The sequence below is a fragment of the Sus scrofa genome, chromosome 2 (assembly GCF_000003025.6).
Source record: "Sus scrofa isolate TJ Tabasco breed Duroc chromosome 2, Sscrofa11.1, whole genome shotgun sequence".
Taxonomy (NCBI): domain Eukaryota; kingdom Metazoa; phylum Chordata; class Mammalia; order Artiodactyla; family Suidae; genus Sus; species Sus scrofa.
In genome coordinates, this window is record NC_010444.4 from 69,320,105 (window position 1) to 69,337,271 (window position 17,167).

The following is a 17,167-nucleotide window of genomic DNA, read 5'->3' on the forward strand; positions in this document are numbered from 1 at the left end:
GCTTGAAGGGGGAATTTGGGGAGAGGGTGTCAACCACAGGCTGAGCACACAGCCGAGGCGTGTCCTGTGTGCGCAGCCCGTAGAGGGGCACTCCGATCTTCTGGTGGACGAGAGCAGGAGCAAACCGCACCTGAGCCGCGCGGGGTGGTCAGTCCCCAGCGCCCCAGAGGGGGTGGGGCCGGGGCGGGGCCTGTTTAGGCGGGGCTTCCCGGCGCTTGGGGCCTCCGATAAGGACCTGCAGGGGATCGGGCAGACCTGGGCGCAGTGATAGAGCGGGCGGCGGTGGGGGTCGCGGGGCGCTGTGGGGAAGGCTCTGCGTCAGGAGGCCCCACTGCGGCCACCCGGGACTGGGGCTGGGAACCCAGGCTGGGGGCAGGGGCGGGGCGTCCGGCCGTGTCACGCCCGCCTCCCTACCGGGGCTAAGGCCGCTAAAATGGCGGCGGCGGCGGTGACAGCGTCCTGCGCCGGGCCCGGGGGTCTGGCGGTTGTGCCGGGGGCTCACTAGCGCCTTCCTAGGTGTCCGCGTCCTGGCCCCCTGGGGCGCTCGCGCGCGGCCCCCGGGGCCCTCGGTCCGCCCTCCCGGCGCGCCCATGAACTCCGTGTCGCCGGCCGCCGCGCAGTACCAGAGCGGGAGCCCGGAGGACGCGCGCCGCCCCGAGGGCCGCAGGCCGCGGGGTCCCCGGACCCCGGACCCCAACAGCCTGGGGCCCTCCGGAGCCAGCGGCCCCGCTCTTGCGTCACCAGGGGTTGGCCCCGGGGAGCCGGACGAAGTGGACAAGTTTAAGGCGAAGTTCCTGACCGCCTGGAACAACGTGAAGTACGGTGAGGAGGGGGCGGGCCCGGGGATTGGATTTGACGTTGGAGAGAACGTAGGGTTCAGGCGGGCGGGGAGCTTACAGATCGGGAGTCAGGGAGGACAGACCCTGCCTCTGCCAAGTATTCCACCCTTTGTTCTCCTGTGAGTCACCTGTGGGTCGATCCCCCGCCCTGCCCTGCCCAGGGCGGGCCGCTGGTTGGCAGGTCAAACGGGGAATGTGTTTTCCAGTCTCAGTGATTCCTGGTGTGACCTTGGGCAAGGGTTTTTTTGGTTTCCCTGTGCCTCCATTTTCCCCCTCTGTAAAATGGGTACTATAATCAGACCTGCTTTAATTCAATCTGAATTAATTGGCAGACCGCTTGTGACTGTTACTAGGGGCACCACCTCCACCTTAGAGGCATGCAGCTATGATTCCCCAGAGCCTTCTGTCAGATAGGAACTAAGATAGCCCCCATGTCACAGATGGGGGAATGGAAGCGCTGCTGCCGTCCTAACCATCAGGTGTCAAGCAAGTGCTTCATCTTGCTGGGCGCTGCCCCACATCTCCCCAGGTTGGGCAGTCAAAAGCCGGACCAGCTTTAGCAAGATCTCCAGTGTCCACCTGTGTGGCCGCCGCTACCGCTTCGAGGGCGAGGGTGAGCTGGTGACCTGTGGCTAGGGTTGGAGGAGGCCCCCCTGGGGGTGTCCCTGGTGGCAGCTGACAAGCCTGCTCTTGTAGGTGACATCCAGCGTTTCCAGCGGGACTTTGTGTCCCGCCTATGGCTCACTTACCGCCGGGACTTCCCGCCCCTGGCTGGGGGCTGCCTGACCTCAGACTGTGGCTGGGGATGCATGTTACGAAGTGGGCAGATGATGCTGGCACAGGGCCTGCTGCTGCATTTCCTGCCCAGAGGTGAGTAGTGGAGGGGGAAAGGCACCAACTACAAGTCAGCAGTATTAAAATTGTTTATAAACTAAGAGTTTAAAGTCATGTTAGAAGTGTGTGTCAAGTATGTTTTGGAGGGAAGTGAGAGTTGTCAATAAAAATAAGTTTAAGGAGTTCCTGCTGTGGTACAACAGGATTGGTGGCGTCTCAGGAGCCCTGGGATGCAGGTTCGATCCCCGGCCCAGCACAGTGGGTTAAGGATTCAGCATTGTTGCAGCTGCAGCCTAGGCGGCAACTTCGGCTCAAATCCAATCCCTGGCCTGGGAACTCCATGTGCCGTGGAATGGTCAAGAATATAAAATAAAATAATTTTAAGGAATGTGAAAATTGTGGTTAAACACAGGGTCTCTGGAGCATTACAGTTGTGTGTAAGTCATTAGGAATGGGAACTGTGCCTCTTTCCTCCACTGTCACCATTTGTTTATTCCATCACTACCAGACTGGACGTGGTCCCAGGGCGTGGGCCTGGGCCCCCCTGAGTCGTCTCCCAACCGGTACCGTGGACCAGCCCACTGGATGCCTCCGCGCTGGGTCCAGGCTGCCCCTGAGCTGGAACAGGAGCGCCGGCACCGGCAGATTGTATCCTGGTTTGCTGACCATCCCCGGGCCCCCTTCGGCCTACACCGGCTGGTGGAGCTTGGGCAGAGCTCAGGCAAGAAGGCAGGAGACTGGTATGGGCCATCTCTGGTGGCACACATTCTCAGGTGAGGGCCACTGCAGGGGACACGGGAGCCACTGGTTACCCCCAGGAACTCAGGCCTTTCCTCCCATCTGCAGGAAAGCTGTGGAGAGCTGCTCAGAGGTCACCCGCTTGGTGGTGTACGTTTCTCAGGACTGCACTGGTAAGGGGCTGGGAGCCAAGGTCACAGGGCCTCACCCTGAGCCAGTCACTACTTCAGCTGCCTCTTAGGACCCACCTTCCTCAGAAGCTGAAACAGCTTCTGTGGCAGAGGGAGCCTTAGAAAGGATGCAAGGCCCATGCTGTGGGAAGTGCTCAGGGTCGTTCTGCTCCTTCTGGGACCAGGAGAGGCTTTAGGGGCTTCTCCCCTAATGATAGAGTGAAGGATGTAAGGATTTCCTCAGTCCAGCTCAGTCTTATTCTGCAAGCATTTCTAACATGTACAAAAGTCGGGTCTTCTCTGTCCCTCATAGGGTTGTCCTGACGACTAAGTGAGTCAGTAATACAAGTAAGACCCTTCAAACAATGCTTGTCACATAGTAAGCGCTCACTAAATAATAATGTTGTTATTCTCTCCAAAACAGTTTAGAAAGGGTCTTTTTTTTTTTTTTTTTTTTTTTTTTTTTTTTTTTTTTTTGCTGCATCTGAGGCATGTGGAAGTCCCTGGGCCAGGGTTTTAACTCCTGCCACAGCAGTGACAATGCCTAATTCTTAACCGCTAGGCCACTAGGAAACTCTTAGAAAAGGTCTTAAAAGGAGCCTTCATGGATTGGTATCAAGGCATCTATAAAACCTGTAAATCTTTATGAAAAAAATATAGGAATTTGGGCAACATTTCACAGAAAGCCATTGTCTTAGTTGGTTATGGCTGCTGAAACAAAAATACCCTAGGCTAGGTGGCTTGTCAATAACAGGACTTTATTTTCCCTAATTCTGGTGGCTGGGAAGTCCAAGATCAAGGCACTGGCACTTTTGGTGTCTGGTGGGGGCCCACTTCCTGGTTCATTTTGCTGTGTCTTTGGGTAGCAAAAAGGACAAGCGAGCTCTCTGAGGTCCCTTTTATAAGGGCAGTGATTTCATTCATGAGGGTTCCACCCTCCAGACCTAATCACCTCACAAAGGCCTGCTTCCTAATTCCATTACCTTAGGGGGTGAGGATTTTAGTGGGCCCAGCAGGCAGGGGCACATGCGTTCAGGCCTTAGCAGCTCGGTGTGGGTTTGATCCCTGGCCCAGGAACTTCCACATACCGTGGGTGTAGCCAAAACAACAAAACACACCATAGCAGCTTTGTCTCCAGAAAATGTTGGCTGCACTCTTCTAGGAGCCAAGAGGGGGCTTACTAGCCGCAAGGGAGAAGTGGCAGCGGGGAGACCAGCAGACAGGATTTGAGGAGGGACACACAAGGATATTCAGCTCTCTGGTGGGCCACTCAGCACCCCCATTTCCCTCCCTGCAAACCCAGGCACCCAGACAGGGAGGACTCATCAGGCCTGGTGTTGGGGAGGCACTGGGGCCCCAAGGAAGGCCCTCCACCTCCTCCTAGCTGTCCACTCTTTGTCAATGTCTCAGGACCTCAGCGGCCCTTTCTGTAAAACGGGTATGTCCACACCTGCCTGGAGGCCCTGGGATTGTTTGAGGGAGTTGGTGGGGGGGGGGGGTTGCACTGGAAAGTTTTCTTCCAGCAACAGGAGTATCATCCCGACATGTCTCTCAGGCAAGGATGGGCTTCTGGGGCTGGAGGGTCACTCTCCGAGACCTGAAGGGCAGGCAAGAATGTGACCTGCTGCCTTGTCCTTCCAGTGTACAAGGCGGATGTGGCACGCCTGGTGGCCCGGCCAGACCCCACAGCTGAGTGGAAAGCTGTCGTCATCTTGGTGCCTGTAAGGCTGGGTGGTGAGACCCTCAACCCCGTGTATGTGCCCTGTGTGAAGGTAGGTTCAAACAGATTCCACCATGCCTCCCCCAAGGGGCTCTCCAGACTTTTCCAGCTTGGGTTAGCTTCCTTCATCCCTTTAGCGGTTTATCTGATAGTTATGGGGCACGTATTATGTGCCAAGGACTGTCCCAGCTGCTGGGGACTCAAGAGGGAACAGGCAACAATCCAGGCCCTCTGGGAAGGGACATTCTGATAGGAAAATGACAAAGAGTTGATGTGGAACCAAATTGACAGCTGTGGTATGACAACTTGGACTCAAAAGGAACCAAAACCAAGATGATGAAGGGCAGGTGGGGGTGGCCTACAGCCCAGGAAAGCCCCTCTCCAACCAGAAGCAAATAAGCCAGAGGAGCAGTGCTTCAGGCAAAAGGAACAGCAAGGCTGGAAAGACCCCAGCATGTTTAACCTCAGAATGAAGGCCTCAGTTCTCTCTGCAGCCCACAAGGCTCTGTACCATGTCTCTGTCCCTTTCTTGACCTCTCTGCCCCCACTCTCTGCCTCACTTCGCTCGGATCTAGCCACACGGGACACCTCACTGTTCTCAGAAGGCACCTGCCTCAGGGCCTTTGCACCTGCTTTTTTTTTTTTTTTTCTTTCTTTGGCTGTGCCAACAGCATGTGAAAGTTCTGATGCCAGAAATCAAACCCTCACAACAGCAGTGACAATGCCCCTATGCCACCAGGGAACTCCCCTCGCCTTTTTTTAATTGAAGTATAGTTGATTTACAATGTATTAATTTCTGCTGTATAGAAAAATGATGCAGCTGCGCATATATGTACATTCTGTTTTATTTTATTTTATTACTATTATCTTTGTTGTCTTTTTGTCTTTTCTAGGGCTGCACCCACGGCATATGGAGGTTCCCAGGCTAGGGGTCTAATTGGAGCTATTGCTGCCGGCCTATGTCGAGCCACAGCAATGCGGGGTCCAAGCCACGTCTGCAACCTACACCACAGCTCACAGCAATGCCGGATCCTTAACCCACTGAGCGAGGCCAGGGATCGAATCTGAAACTTCATGGTTCCTAGTCAGATTCATTAACCACTGAGCCACCACGGGAACTCCATTTACGTTCTATTTTATATTCTTTTCCATTATGGTTTATCACAGGATATTGAATATAGTTCCCCATGCTATATGGTAGGAAGTTGTTTATCCATTCTATATACACTAGTTTGCATCTGCTAATCTCGGACTCCCAATCCATCCCTCTCCCACCCCTGCTCCCCTGTGGCAACTATAAGTTTGTTCTCTATGTCTGTGAGTCTATTTCTGTTTCATAGGTAACTCATTTGTGTCATATTTTATCTTATTTATTTTTTAGAGCCACACCCTCAGCATATGGAAGTTCCCAGGCTAGGGGTCAAGTTGGAGCTGCAGCTGCTGGCCTACGCCACAGCAAAACCAGACCCGAGCCTTGTCTGTGACCACAGCCCATTGAGCAAGGCCAGGGATCAAACCCGTGTCCTCATGGATATTAGTTGGGTTCATTGCCACTCAGCCACAATGGGAACTCCTCTGTCATACTTTAGATTCTACATGTAAGCGATATAGTACTTGTCATTCTCTTTCAGACTTACTTCACTTATATGATAGTCTCTAGATCCAGCCATGTTGCTGGAAATGATGTTATTTCACTCTTTTTTATGGCCGAGTAATATTCCGTTGTATATATGTATGTACCACATCTTTATCAAGATGCACTTAACTCCCCATCTTTACTGAAATGTCATCTCTCAGTGAGGCCTTTCCTGAATTCCCTATTAAAACTAGCAAGACTTTCTTTCCTCCTTTATTCTTTTCCTGTTACCACCTTCTGACATTTATTTAACTTACTCATTTTGTTCCTTGTTCTCCCACACTTGGATATTAGCTCCCTAAGGGCATGGTTTTGTCTCTTGGTCACAGGCCTGGGTTCACACATACTGGCCCTTTGCTAAGGGTTCAAGTGCCGAACAGCACCGGCCCCAAGTCCTCACCTTCACCCACTTTCCTCCCTACAGGAGCTCCTGCGTTCAGAGCTGTGCCTGGGGATCATGGGGGGCAAGCCACGCCACTCCCTGTACTTCATTGGCTACCAGGGTAGGCCTCCCCCATCCTGCTTCATTCCATCCCACCTTACTCTTTTCCACCCCAGCTCACACCTCCTCCCCTGCAGATGACTTCCTGCTCTACCTGGACCCTCACTACTGCCAGCCCACTGTGGATGTCAGTCAGGCTGACTTCCCCCTAGAGGTGAGCTGGGATTCCCCAGGGTGGTGTTGGTGGCCTCTGGAGGGAGCACCCCGAGCTGCCTTTGTCTGTCTGCCCTAGTCTTTCCATTGCACCTCACCCCGCAAGATGGCCTTCACCAAGATGGACCCAAGCTGTACTGTGGGGTTCTATGCTGGAGACAGGAAGGAGTTTGAGACGCTCTGCTCAGAGCTGACCAGGGTGAGCAAGGCATGCTGGAGGGCGGCAGCAAAGGGCAGGGCCAAGGCAGAAGAGAAACAGAGGACTTGAGGCCAGCAGACCTGGGGAGGCTGCTCTAGGCTATGTCGTCAAGATCATTCCCTGGTGCCTCAGCAGGCTAAGGATCCAGTGTTGCCACTGCTGTAACTTTGGTTACTGCTGTAGTGTGAGTTTGATCCCTGGCCCAGGAACTTACACATGCCTTGGGCACAGCAGGGAAAAAAAGAAAAAAGATTATTCTGCCCACAAGCTGCAAAAACCCAGCTCTGGCTAGAACAAAAAGGGGCATGAAATGAACAATTTAAGGGGATAGCTGCTTCCAGGGGGGTCAAGGGGTAGGACCCCTCCTTGTTCTTTGGCTCTGTTGTCCTATCAGGGCTTTAGCTTTATGGTGGCAAGAAGTGGCCACTGGGAGTTCCTGTTGTGGCTCAGTGGGTTAAAAACCTGACTAGTGTCTGTGAGGATGTGGGTTCGATCCCTGGCCTTGCTCAGTGGGTTAAGGATCCAGCATTGCTGCAAACTGTGGCATAGGTCACAGATGCAGCTCAGATCCCATGCGCTGTGACATTGGCCTGCAGCTGAAGCTCAAATTCGACCCCTAGCTCCATATGCCACAGGTGCAGCCCTAAAAAAGGAAAAAAGAAGTGGTCAATAGCTTCTCTGGGCACCTACTATCTAATACAGTGGAAAGGGAACCCCACCTTCTCAGACAGAGAAAATTCCAGGACTGCAGTAGTTTGGCTACACAGGGTCACATGCTCATCATGGAACCAACCACTGTGGCCAGGCTGGGAAGATGCTGATTGGCTGGCCTACATCACTCCCCTGGAGGGATGGGATGGGAGTTCAGTTCAGGAAACATCTGATATAGTTGTTAGGGAATTTCCTGGTGGCGAAGTGGTTAGGGATCCAGTGTTTTCACTACTGTGTCACAGGTTTGATCCCAGGCCGAGGAACTTCTGCATGCTGCAGGTGTGGCCAAAAAATTTATATGTGTATACTTGTTAAGATCATTATAACTACTAGGATAATTAACATGGTTTGGGGGCTGAGCTGCTCTCTCTCCTTCCATCAGGTCCTCAGCTCCTCCTCAGCCACAGAGCGGTACCCCATGTTCACCTTGGTTGAGGGCCATGCTCAGGACCACAGCCTGGATGACCTCTGCTCCCAGCCCTCCCAGCCAACACTGCGGCTCCCTCGCACAGGCCGGCTCCTCAAGGCCAAACGCCCAAGCTCTGAGGACTTTGTGTTTTTATAAAGGGAAGGGATGAGGGAAAGACACACCCCTATTTATTTTTTTATTTATGTCATGCTGGGTGTGGGAGCTTCAACTCCCCTCGGACAAGTGCAGCTGAGACCAGTCCAGGAAGCCTCTGGGCTGGGGCCATTCAGCCAGGAACAGAGCCTGCACACCTGCCTCCCACCAGCTGGGCCCTCCTCACAGGGCAGGGTGGGAGGGAGGGCCCCCGGGCACTCACTCAGGGCCTGACTCAGTACTGTAGTTTGCACTGGACCGCCCACGCCCCGCACTGGCCCCAAAGACCCGTCCTGCCAAAGCAGGGAGTGGGGATCTGTGGCCGCTGGGGGCTAATAAAGCTGTTTGACTTGATCTTGGCTATGGCTAGGTCCGGCATTTGAGGGATGGGGCTCAAGGTGTGTCTCCAAGTTATCGGGGGAGGCTTGTTGAGTAAGCCTCAGTTTTCACATCTATAAGATGGGAAAACTCTCTTGCCCACAGGTAGTCAGGAAGGTTATAGTTGGCAGGAGGGCTGGGCATCCAGGGGCTTGATTGAAGGAGAGGAGCCAGGGCTCCTGTGGGCTCCCTCAAGATCAGGGGCTGCTCTTGGGCCCCTGCTGCTTCCTCTGTTGTCGGCCCAGCTGGCGGAAGTGCAGCCGTTTGGGGTTGAGGCCAAAGGCCTGCAGTCTCTGGCGGCTAAACTCACGTCCACCAAGTGTTACTGTGGGGCCCAGGAGACGTGCCTTCTTGCCCCTCCTCCGCCTCTGGGGGGCTGGCTTCTTGGCAGGTGGCACAGAGGCCTCCTCTTCCTGTGCTGGGGGGCTCTCAGGCCGGGGCTGCTTCCCACAGGCCCCATCAGGTGGCAGCAGCTGCCCCTGCAGGCCAGCTTTGTCTCTCTGTGGCTTCCTTGTGGCTTCCGTGGTGGCCGTCTCTGTCCTGGAGGAGGAAAGTCATGGCTCAGCCCAGGCAGTCACAATTAGGCCTGTTCCTAGATACACACACCTTCCATTTTTACAGATGAGAAAGGGAAAGGCTCAGAGAGTTGGCAACACAATAATTCAGGGGCCTTCCCAGGACTCATCAAGTGTGGGTCTGATGCCAAAACAGATTTTTCTGCTGAACTTTGGCTGCATCACTGATTTTAATAGTTCAATTTTAATAGGTGAGCCTGGACCTGTGCTAACCACACAAATCAACTCATTCTAGCTTTCCATCAACTCCATGAGCTTCAATCACCCCTGATTTACATATAGATCAGGAAACGACAGTCGTAATAAGAGCTTGTACCTATCCAGCTTTTGTTTTAAGCACTTTACCTGAATTCACTTAATCCGAAAAAAAAACAAAAACAAAAAAACACTAAGAAATGAGCCATCTTTATCTCCATTTTATAAATGAGGAAACAGGCCCAGAGAGGGAAAGTGACTTGCCCAAAGTCACACAGCTGTGGTCCAGCCAGGATTTGAACCCAGGTATCAGAAGGGAAGCCCCATTCCCAAGGTCATACAACAAATGGGTGACAAGGCATGACTCAAACCTGGGCCTGGAGGGCTCCCATGCCCACCCCCACCCCTCAACCAGCAACACTCACTCCTCTGAGCAGAGCGACTTGAAGATCTGCCTCTTTTTCCATGTATTCTGGGCCTTTTGGCTGTACGACCTCTTGTCCTGCAGCTCTTCCTGCTCCGACCTGTAGGCATCAGGCAGACTCACCTGTCTCTGGGTGCTCTGGGTGGTGCCCACACTTGCCTGCCAGCTCACCCACCACTCCTCCCAGGGCACCCAGCCCAGCCCCACCCCTTCACCTGTACATGCATGTCTTCTTCAGGGAGCACCACCGGTTCAGCTCCTTGTCGTCAGCAGCGAGGATCTAAGGGGGAGGGAAGGTGAGGTCCTGTGTGTTTGCCTGGGGGGGACCTGACTCTAAGCCTTAGTCACCTTCTCCGCCATTTGAGCCTCTGCTTTGCAGAAACCGTTTGAGGCAGGTAATCTTAGCGGTATCATCATTAGCACTATTATTCCTATTGCCTTTTTTTTTTTCTCCTGCGTTAGTGGCATGCAGAAGGTCCCAGGCTAGGGACTGAACCTGCCTCAAAGGAGCCCCCCAAGCTGTTGCAGTGACAACACTAGATCCCTAACCCACTGTGCCACGAGAGAACTCCGTTATTCCTATTGCTTTTGTGATGAAGAAACCAGCCATGTCATAGCCCGGGCAAGCTCCGGGCTCCCCCTTGCCTAGCGGATGTCCTTGGGATCCCACCTCCTCCGTGCTGAGCCCGAAGTCGCAGGGCACCACCGTCCGGTACTTGAAGCGGCAGGGCAGGTCATCAATGATGTCCTCGTAGTCTAGCCGGTAATACTCATCCAGGTACTCCTCAAACGTCTTGTCCCCTACGAAGGGACAGACAGAGCCAGGCTGCCGAAGTGCGCCAGATCAGCAGAGCCCCTACCTGCCCACGGCAGCCCGCCTGGCCTCACCGGGATCAAACACAGGCTTTTCCTGCCCCACAGCGGTGGCGAAGGGAGACTTTCGCTTTTTCTTGCCCAGGGAAGGAGCCTCGCGGTGCTTCTTCCGAGGCTGGCTAGGGTCATAGTCGGCATCCATCTGTCAGGACGCATGGGTCAGACCTGCCCTCCGGGCCTTGGAGGACCCTGTGAGTGCCCCGCCCCCCCATCCCCAAGCCCAGGGCACCTACATTGAAGTCTGGGTCCTCGCAGTGCAGCTCCGGCTGGCTCCAAGCTCCACCCTGCTCCGGCCCAGCCCACGTGTCCCAGTTCCAGTCATCTGGTTCCAGAGGACAGAAAGACAGCAGTGGGCGTCAGATTGGGCCAAGCGCCCCCACCCCAGCCCACTTCCCCCTAACCCTAACCGGTGACCTCACCTTCAAGCCCCTCCTCTTCCTCAAATTGCGGCTTCTCCTCCTCTGCGGTGCCGTAGTACTCATCCCCAAAGCACTTCTGCAGGGTTGTTGGGGAGTGGGTTAGCAGAGACAGCTCTCCTCCCGCCCTTTACACGGCTCCCCAGCGCCCCCTAGGGACCCAGCTCCTGCTGGGAGCAGGCTGACGCGGTGCGTCTGCCCCCCCACACCCACTTCTTGGCTCATCTTGCCCTCGCCAACCCCTTCCTCTGTGCGCCCTGTTCCACTTGACTGGCATAAGCAGACATTACCAACTGTGTCATTTATTAAGCACCCACTACATGCCTGACGCTGGGCTTCACCTCACTGGGTTTTCACAAGCACCCAGAGGTGCAGAAACCTCAGAATACCGAGAAACTGAAGCTCAGGATTAAGCTTCTAGAAAGTGAAGGCTGAATTCCGACCACACAGCACCCACCCAGCCCAGTTATCACCTGGCCCACCTACACATGTCTAGTCTCCTTCCCTGACCTCCCAGGCTTAGTCAGGGGCCGCTTTGCAGTGTCCATGTTCCCCACCACTTCTCCCATCCAGCCCTCATTGTCTGTTTCCATAGCCTGAAACTGTTTCCCCATCTACAACAACAAAAAACACTAGCAGCTCAACAGGTGAGTTTATTTTTTTACTTTATTATTTTTTTAGGGCTGCATCCACAGCATATCGAAGTTCCCAAGCTAGGGGTCCAACTGGAGCTGTAGCTGCTTGCTGACCTACGTCACAGCCACAGCAACACCAGATCTGAGCTGCATCTGTGACCTATACTACAGCTCACAGCAATGCTGGATCCTTAACCCACTGAGTGGGGCCAGGGATCGAACCCACATCTCCATGGATACCAGTTGGGTTCATTACCACTCAGCCACAGCAGGAACTCCTCAGTAAGAGAGTTTAAAGGAAAGACAGTGACCCGCAGTTCCTTGACCATTAACCAACTTATTTTTTTTTTGCCACACCCATGGCATGTGAAAGTTCCCAGGCCAGGGATCGAAGCTGTACCACAGCAGTGACAACACCAGGTCCATAACCCACTGAACCACCAGCGAACTCCCCAACTTAATTTCAGAGACACAGGCTCAGAGAGGTTAAGCCATTTCTCTGAAGTGACACAGCTGGACTCACCTGCATGAGCTGGTCGTGCCGGGCGGGGTCAAAGTCATCCTCGAGGTCCTGCTCCTCAAAGCCCAGGGTCTCATTGCCCGTGACCTGCCGCAGCCTCTCCAGCTTGGCCAGAATCTCCTTCCTCTTCAGATTCTTCAGCTGCTTGAGCTCCTCTTGCTTCCTTGCTTTTTCCTGTGGGCAGCAGGCCAGGGTGAGAGAGGGGGCATGGGCTCCTCTTCACAGGCTGGGGACCACCCCCCAGCAAGTCACCCCGACACTCACCCTCTTCTTCCGCTCTCGCGTCTCCTCCCTCCTCTCCTTCCTGCGCTCGTCCTTTCGGCGCACAGAGGATGCGATGTTCCGAGGGTAGGTCTTGACCTGTGGGCAGCAGAGATGAACCTGGGCTCTCCCACCCCGCAGGCCAGGTCCTGCCCAACCCCGGCCCCTGGCCCCTGCCCCATACCCCCCGGCTCCAGGCACCCACCAAAGCTGAGTCTGGCTCCTCGAAGCGGAAGTTGTACTTATGCTCAAAGTCCTCCTGCTTCTTCAGAAAAAGCTCCCCCTCGTCTGAGGAGTCATCCACGGCCAGCTGGACTGGGGGGCCAGGGACCCTGGGGGATGAGATGGGGCGGAGTTGAGGGGTCAGATGAGTCCTCACCCTCCTATGTACCAGTGTATTAACTTGAAGCCTCCCTACACCCTCTGCCAGGGTGCCACCATTATATCCATTTTACAGATGGGTTAACTGAGGCACGAAAGACTAACTCTGCTACCATCTGTGTGAAAAAGTAAACACCCAGTGCCTTTTACTTTCTGGCCAGTGCAGGCTCCAGGCCCTTGGGGGACATAGCTGCTCACCTGTCCTCCTCTTCCTCTTCCTCCTCTTCCTCTTCCTCCTCATCTCCCTCCTCCTCATAGCGTTTGTTGAGGATGTAATCCCTCAGGAAGCGTTCCCCCTCGTCCAGTTCTGGGTTGTTCCAATATTCCCTAAGGTGAGTCTAGGGGTGGGGGTGGGGTATGACAGGACCCAGGTCAGGGACTAAGTGACAGGGAAGGAGGGTGGATGTGGGCACCGAGGAGATTTAGGTGACTGAGGCTTCACGGCCAACCTAGGAAGTAGGGGGGCATAATCCCCATTTCACAGATGTAGAAGCTGAGGCCCAGGGAGGGGAGCCACCCCATTTTCAGAGCAGAACTACCTCAAGGGTTGATTTCCAGAAAAAGGTTGAAGAGGGGTGGACCAGGCAGTTTAGTGGGTCAGTGACTACGCCTGGGACTCACCAGTTCTTTCAGGGTGTCGGAGTTCTGAATCTCCTTCTGCCCCTTCAGCCATTCGATGTAGTCAGCGTCCTCCTGGGCCTGGGGGAGGCAGACACTAAGGGTCTGCGGGAGCCCCAGCGCCTCTCTCTCCGCTGCCAGCCCCCATTCAGCTGGGCCCCAGCACCCACCTTCTCCTCTCTGCTTTTGGCGCGTTTCTGCAGCAACCTGGATCCACCTTCCCCAGCGCTGTCCTCATCCTCGCTGTCCTCCACGAACGCCCGGAAGCTGCCCGTGCGAGAGAATAGGCCTCAGGACCGGCAGACTGGCCCTGCTGGCTACCCTGTCTACTAAGGCCTGGGCTCTTCCTGACAAGCCCAGAGCAGTGTTGTGACATAGAGCCCATTATCAACTCTTTTGAACAGATGTCAAAACTAAGGCAAAGAACGAACAGATGACATACCGGACTCATTTTTTTTTTTTTTTTCAGGTCCGCACCTGTGGCCCATGGAGGTTCCCAGGCTAGGGTGTGAATTGGAGCTGCCACTGCAGACCGATGCCACTGCTACAGCAGCACGGGATCTGAGCCGTGTCCGCGACCTACACCACAGCTCATGGCAACGCGCCGGATCCTTAACCCACTGAGCAAGGCCAGGGATTGAACCCCTGTCCTCATGGATACTAGTCGGATTTGTAGAGCCCAAAGGGGAACTCTGACCATGCTGGATTTGAACCCAGGCCTGCCTAACCTCAGCATCTCAACTCCTTTCCACTTGACCGCTGAGCCGGCCTCAGGGCTCACCTTTCCTTCAGCTGTTTCTGTTCCTCCACATAACTTTTCGCTGAGGTCTGCTGCAGAGAGAGTGACATGGGCCTCAGGCCCAGCCCTGGGCCCCTCGAGCCCCCCCCGCCCAGCCTGCACCCCACTTACCTGGAGTCTCTGATCAGAGGTCTCCCCGTCTGAATTTTCCTCATCAACATATTTGCTGCAAGAAAGGATGAAGGCTTCAGGATAGGTGCCCCAGGGCCTGTCTGTCCCCATGGGGTGGGGAGTGGGTCACCAAGGCTCCTCCCCTCTCAACTCTGATGAGTCATGGGCTTCATCCCACCCCTGCCCCCAAGTCCCCCATGTGTCCACCTGCCCTGGAAAGGCAAGAACAGGGGCACCAGGCTTTCTCCTCACCCTCCTTTCTCCAAGATGACCTTCCTCTCGTAGTCCTTCAGGTACATGGGACAAACCTTCTTTTGCTTCTCCTCAGCTGCCGGCTCCTCCTCGCTCTCCGAGGAAGATGCTGTGGGGCCACCAGAAGACACTTGCCATCAGCCACACCCACCCACCCCTTCCTCCCTGAGTCATACCCAGGCTTCAAATCCCCAGGCCGCCTGCTCCCAGCTCTCAAACATGTATCACACGGGCTACTACCCGGTAGTACCTGGTGGTGACCATTCAGTGAGTAGTTTACACTCAGAACAGTGCCAAGCACACAGCCATTATTATCATTTTTTTAAGTTCCCTGTCAGAAACCCCAGCTAGGACCTATGCCACAGCTGCAGAAACACCAGATCCTTAACCTAATGCACAGGGCCAGGGATCGAACCCATGCTACCCAGAGACAACATTGGATACTTAATCCACTGTGCCATAGTGGGAAGTCTCATACAGCCTTTTTTTTTTTCCTTTGGTCTTTTTTAGGGGCAGCACTCACAGCATATGGAAATTCCCAGGCTAGAAGTCAAATGGGAGCTGCAGCTACCAGCTGCATCCGGCACAGCTTGAGGCAACGCCGGATCCTTAAGCCACTGAGCAAGGCCAGGGATGGAACCCACATCCTCACAGAGTATCTATGTATTCTATAGGGTTCTTAACCTGCTGAGGCACAACAGGAACTCCTGCTGTTGTGATGTGTAAAGACTCATGAAATAGGGAGATCCCTGGTGGTTCACTGGGTTAAAGATCCAGTGTTGTCACTGCTGTGGCTCGGGTCACTGCTGTGGTGGTGCAGCAGGTTCAATCCCTGGCCTGGGATCGCATGCCTCGGTAGAGCCAAAAAAAAAGATTGGTGAAATAATCACAACAGCCCATAAGGCAATGAGGAAACTGGGCCTCAAGATGAGCAGCCCCAGAGTTCCCGTCATGGCTCAGTGGTTGATGAACCCAACTAGTATCCATGAGGATGTGGGTTTGATCCTTGGCCTTGCTCAGTGGGTTAAGGATCCAGCATTGCCCTGAGCTGTGCTGTAGGCCACAGAAGTGGCTCGGATCCTGAGTTGCTGTGGCTGTGGTGTAGGCTGGCAGCTACATCTTTGATTCAACCCTTAGCCTGGGAAGTTCCATATGCTGCCGGTCCCACCCTCAAAAGACAAAAACAAAACAAAACAAAACAAAAAAACGAGCAGTCCCAGACCTGTTCTCTGATAGAATGTGGCATCTTTCTTGTAAATCCGGGGATCCTTCTTCTTCAACAAGGATAGAGTCCTGTAAAAGTCTCGCTCCTGCTGGGGGTCAAATTCCTAGGGCAGGAAAAGAGGTGGAGACAGATTTCAGAAGGAGGCACCTGGTGATGAGGGCACCAGGGGTAGGTGGGCTGAGAGGGTGTGGGAATTAGGGTGGGGGAGGGGCATATATTAAGAAGCAGGAAGGGGAATCTGGCTAGAGAGGCAGGTGGGGGGTGGAGGTCTGGATCTGAGTGGAAGAGGGGGGCAAACGGGTGGAGGAGGGAGAGGGGCCGTCTTGGGGGTGGTCCACACATAGGATATGTACAGGATATGAAATGGAAGTAGTGGGTAAGGAGAGGTTACTTCCTGGCATCAGTAAGGGATTCAGGACACGGGGCTAGGTGGGCAGAAAGGGCACAGGAAGAATGGAGAGAAAGGGCTGGACCACTCAGGGAGACTGGGAAGATCAGGGCTGCTATGGGGAAAAGGTGGGTGCCCCATGTGGCAGAGGGATGCCCCACTTTGGGGAGAGCGGCAGGCGTTGAGAAAGGGTTAGACTGTTAGGGACAAAAAGGTGGACAGACAGTTTACACCTCACAGATCAAGATGGGCCAGGAGCTCCGAGGTGAGAAGGGGGAGGTAGGGGGAATCTGGCCACCCCCTGGGGATGGGGAGGACGCTGTCTGGCTCTCAAGGGAATGAAGGGCGGGAGTTGAAAGCTCCCCTCGGCGCGCTGGTGATGAGGGTAAGCAGCTCCCTATAAGCCGGGCAAGGATGGTGTGCTTGGAAGCCTCCCCAAGTTCAGGACGGAAGCGGGTAAGCTCACCACGCGCTCATCGCTGGAGTCAGACTCGGAGCTGGAGTCGCCACTGCCGTCCTGGTCTCCGTAGCGATCTTTGACTGTGGGGCACAGATAGGAGCCCTCAGGTCAGCCTGGGGGACCAGATCAAGCCCACTTCCTGACCGCCCGGCATGCGCCGGCGCCCCGCGCGCATGCGCCCCGCACTCACGCCGCTGCAGCTCCTCGCGCTCCCGGTAGCGGCCGTACCGCGCAGCAAACGCCGCGTTCACCCGCAGGGGCGACGACCCGCGCGGCTCCGGCATGGCGGCTCTGGGCACACTGCGCAAGCGTACGGAGGGCGCCCCAGGGGGCGGGGCTACTCCCTAGCAAGCTAGCTTTAAATGGGGCGGAGCCTCGTGGACGGCACTTAACCCAGCCCCTGGCCCTTCCGGGATCCCAAGCCCTGTGACGGCAGTCCCCACCCATGGGCCACGCCTCTGCAGGGAAGGCTACGGCCACCGCCCACCCCACTCCCCCACCCCCAGGGCTCCCGGCACCCAGCTGACATCTGGGGGCCCTTTCTCCACTCGCGGTTTCCTGCCTCCCTTCCGTTCCGACAGCGCAAACCGCT

The 17,167-nt window shown here is 55.1% G+C and overlaps 2 protein-coding genes across 8 annotated transcripts; one reads left to right on the top strand and one right to left on the bottom strand.

Moving 5' to 3' along the window:
• Positions 209-8,418, top strand: ATG4D (autophagy related 4D cysteine peptidase). Of its 6 annotated transcripts, XM_005654812.3 has the most exons (11): positions 214-822; positions 1,369-1,452; positions 1,536-1,709; positions 2,182-2,446; positions 2,520-2,584; positions 3,885-4,019; positions 4,223-4,353; positions 6,362-6,440; positions 6,517-6,593; positions 6,672-6,791; positions 7,885-8,418. In XM_005654812.3, the coding sequence occupies exons 1-11, from the start codon at positions 591-593 to the stop codon at positions 8,065-8,067; spliced, it is 1,545 nt and encodes a 514-aa protein (XP_005654869.1). In that variant the 5' UTR covers positions 214-590; the 3' UTR covers positions 8,068-8,418.
• Positions 8,078-17,000, bottom strand: KRI1 (KRI1 homolog). 2 transcript variants are annotated; one of them, XM_013987437.2, is made up of 19 exons: positions 16,766-17,000; positions 16,582-16,655; positions 15,725-15,830; positions 14,503-14,611; positions 14,251-14,305; positions 14,122-14,171; positions 13,511-13,607; positions 13,344-13,421; positions 12,921-13,060; positions 12,547-12,673; positions 12,345-12,440; positions 12,084-12,254; positions 10,929-11,004; positions 10,743-10,831; positions 10,525-10,651; positions 10,307-10,437; positions 9,852-9,916; positions 9,638-9,736; positions 8,078-8,982 (listed from the first exon to the last, which is right to left on the bottom strand). In XM_013987437.2, exons 1-19 carry the CDS (start codon positions 16,857-16,859, stop codon positions 8,640-8,642), a joined length of 2,127 nt encoding a protein of 708 aa, XP_013842891.1. In that variant the 5' UTR covers positions 16,860-17,000; the 3' UTR covers positions 8,078-8,639. The 2 variants fall into 2 exon arrangements, with proteins under 2 accessions (XP_013842891.1, XP_005654918.1); XM_005654861.3 differs by having other exon boundaries at positions 14,122-14,168; positions 16,766-16,997.

What these genes read in the sequence shown, in the direction of transcription:
- ATG4D (XM_005654812.3), top strand. Translation starts at nt 591, where the DNA reads ATGAACTCCGTGTCGCCGGCCGCCGCGCAGTACCAGAGCGGGAGCCCG. An exon ending in CTGGAACAACGTGAAGTACG is followed by an intron (nt 823 to 1,368) that starts GTGAGGAGGGGG and finishes ACATCTCCCCAG; the next exon opens with GTTGGGCAGTCAAAAGCCGG. An exon ending in TCTGCTCAGAGCTGACCAGG is followed by an intron (nt 6,792 to 7,884) that starts GTGAGCAAGGCA and finishes TCCTTCCATCAG; the next exon opens with GTCCTCAGCTCCTCCTCAGC.
- KRI1 (XM_013987437.2), bottom strand. Translation starts at nt 16,859, where the DNA reads ATGCCGGAGCCGCGCGGGTCGTCGCCCCTGCGGGTGAACGCGGCGTTT. An exon ending in AGGAGCCAGACTCAGCTTTG is followed by an intron (nt 12,441 to 12,546) that starts GTGGGTGCCTGG and finishes TGCTGCCCACAG; the next exon opens with GTCAAGACCTACCCTCGGAA. An exon ending in TCGGGCTCAGCACGGAGGAG is followed by an intron (nt 9,917 to 10,306) that starts GTGGGATCCCAA and finishes CCTCCCCCTTAG; the next exon opens with ATCCTCGCTGCTGACGACAA.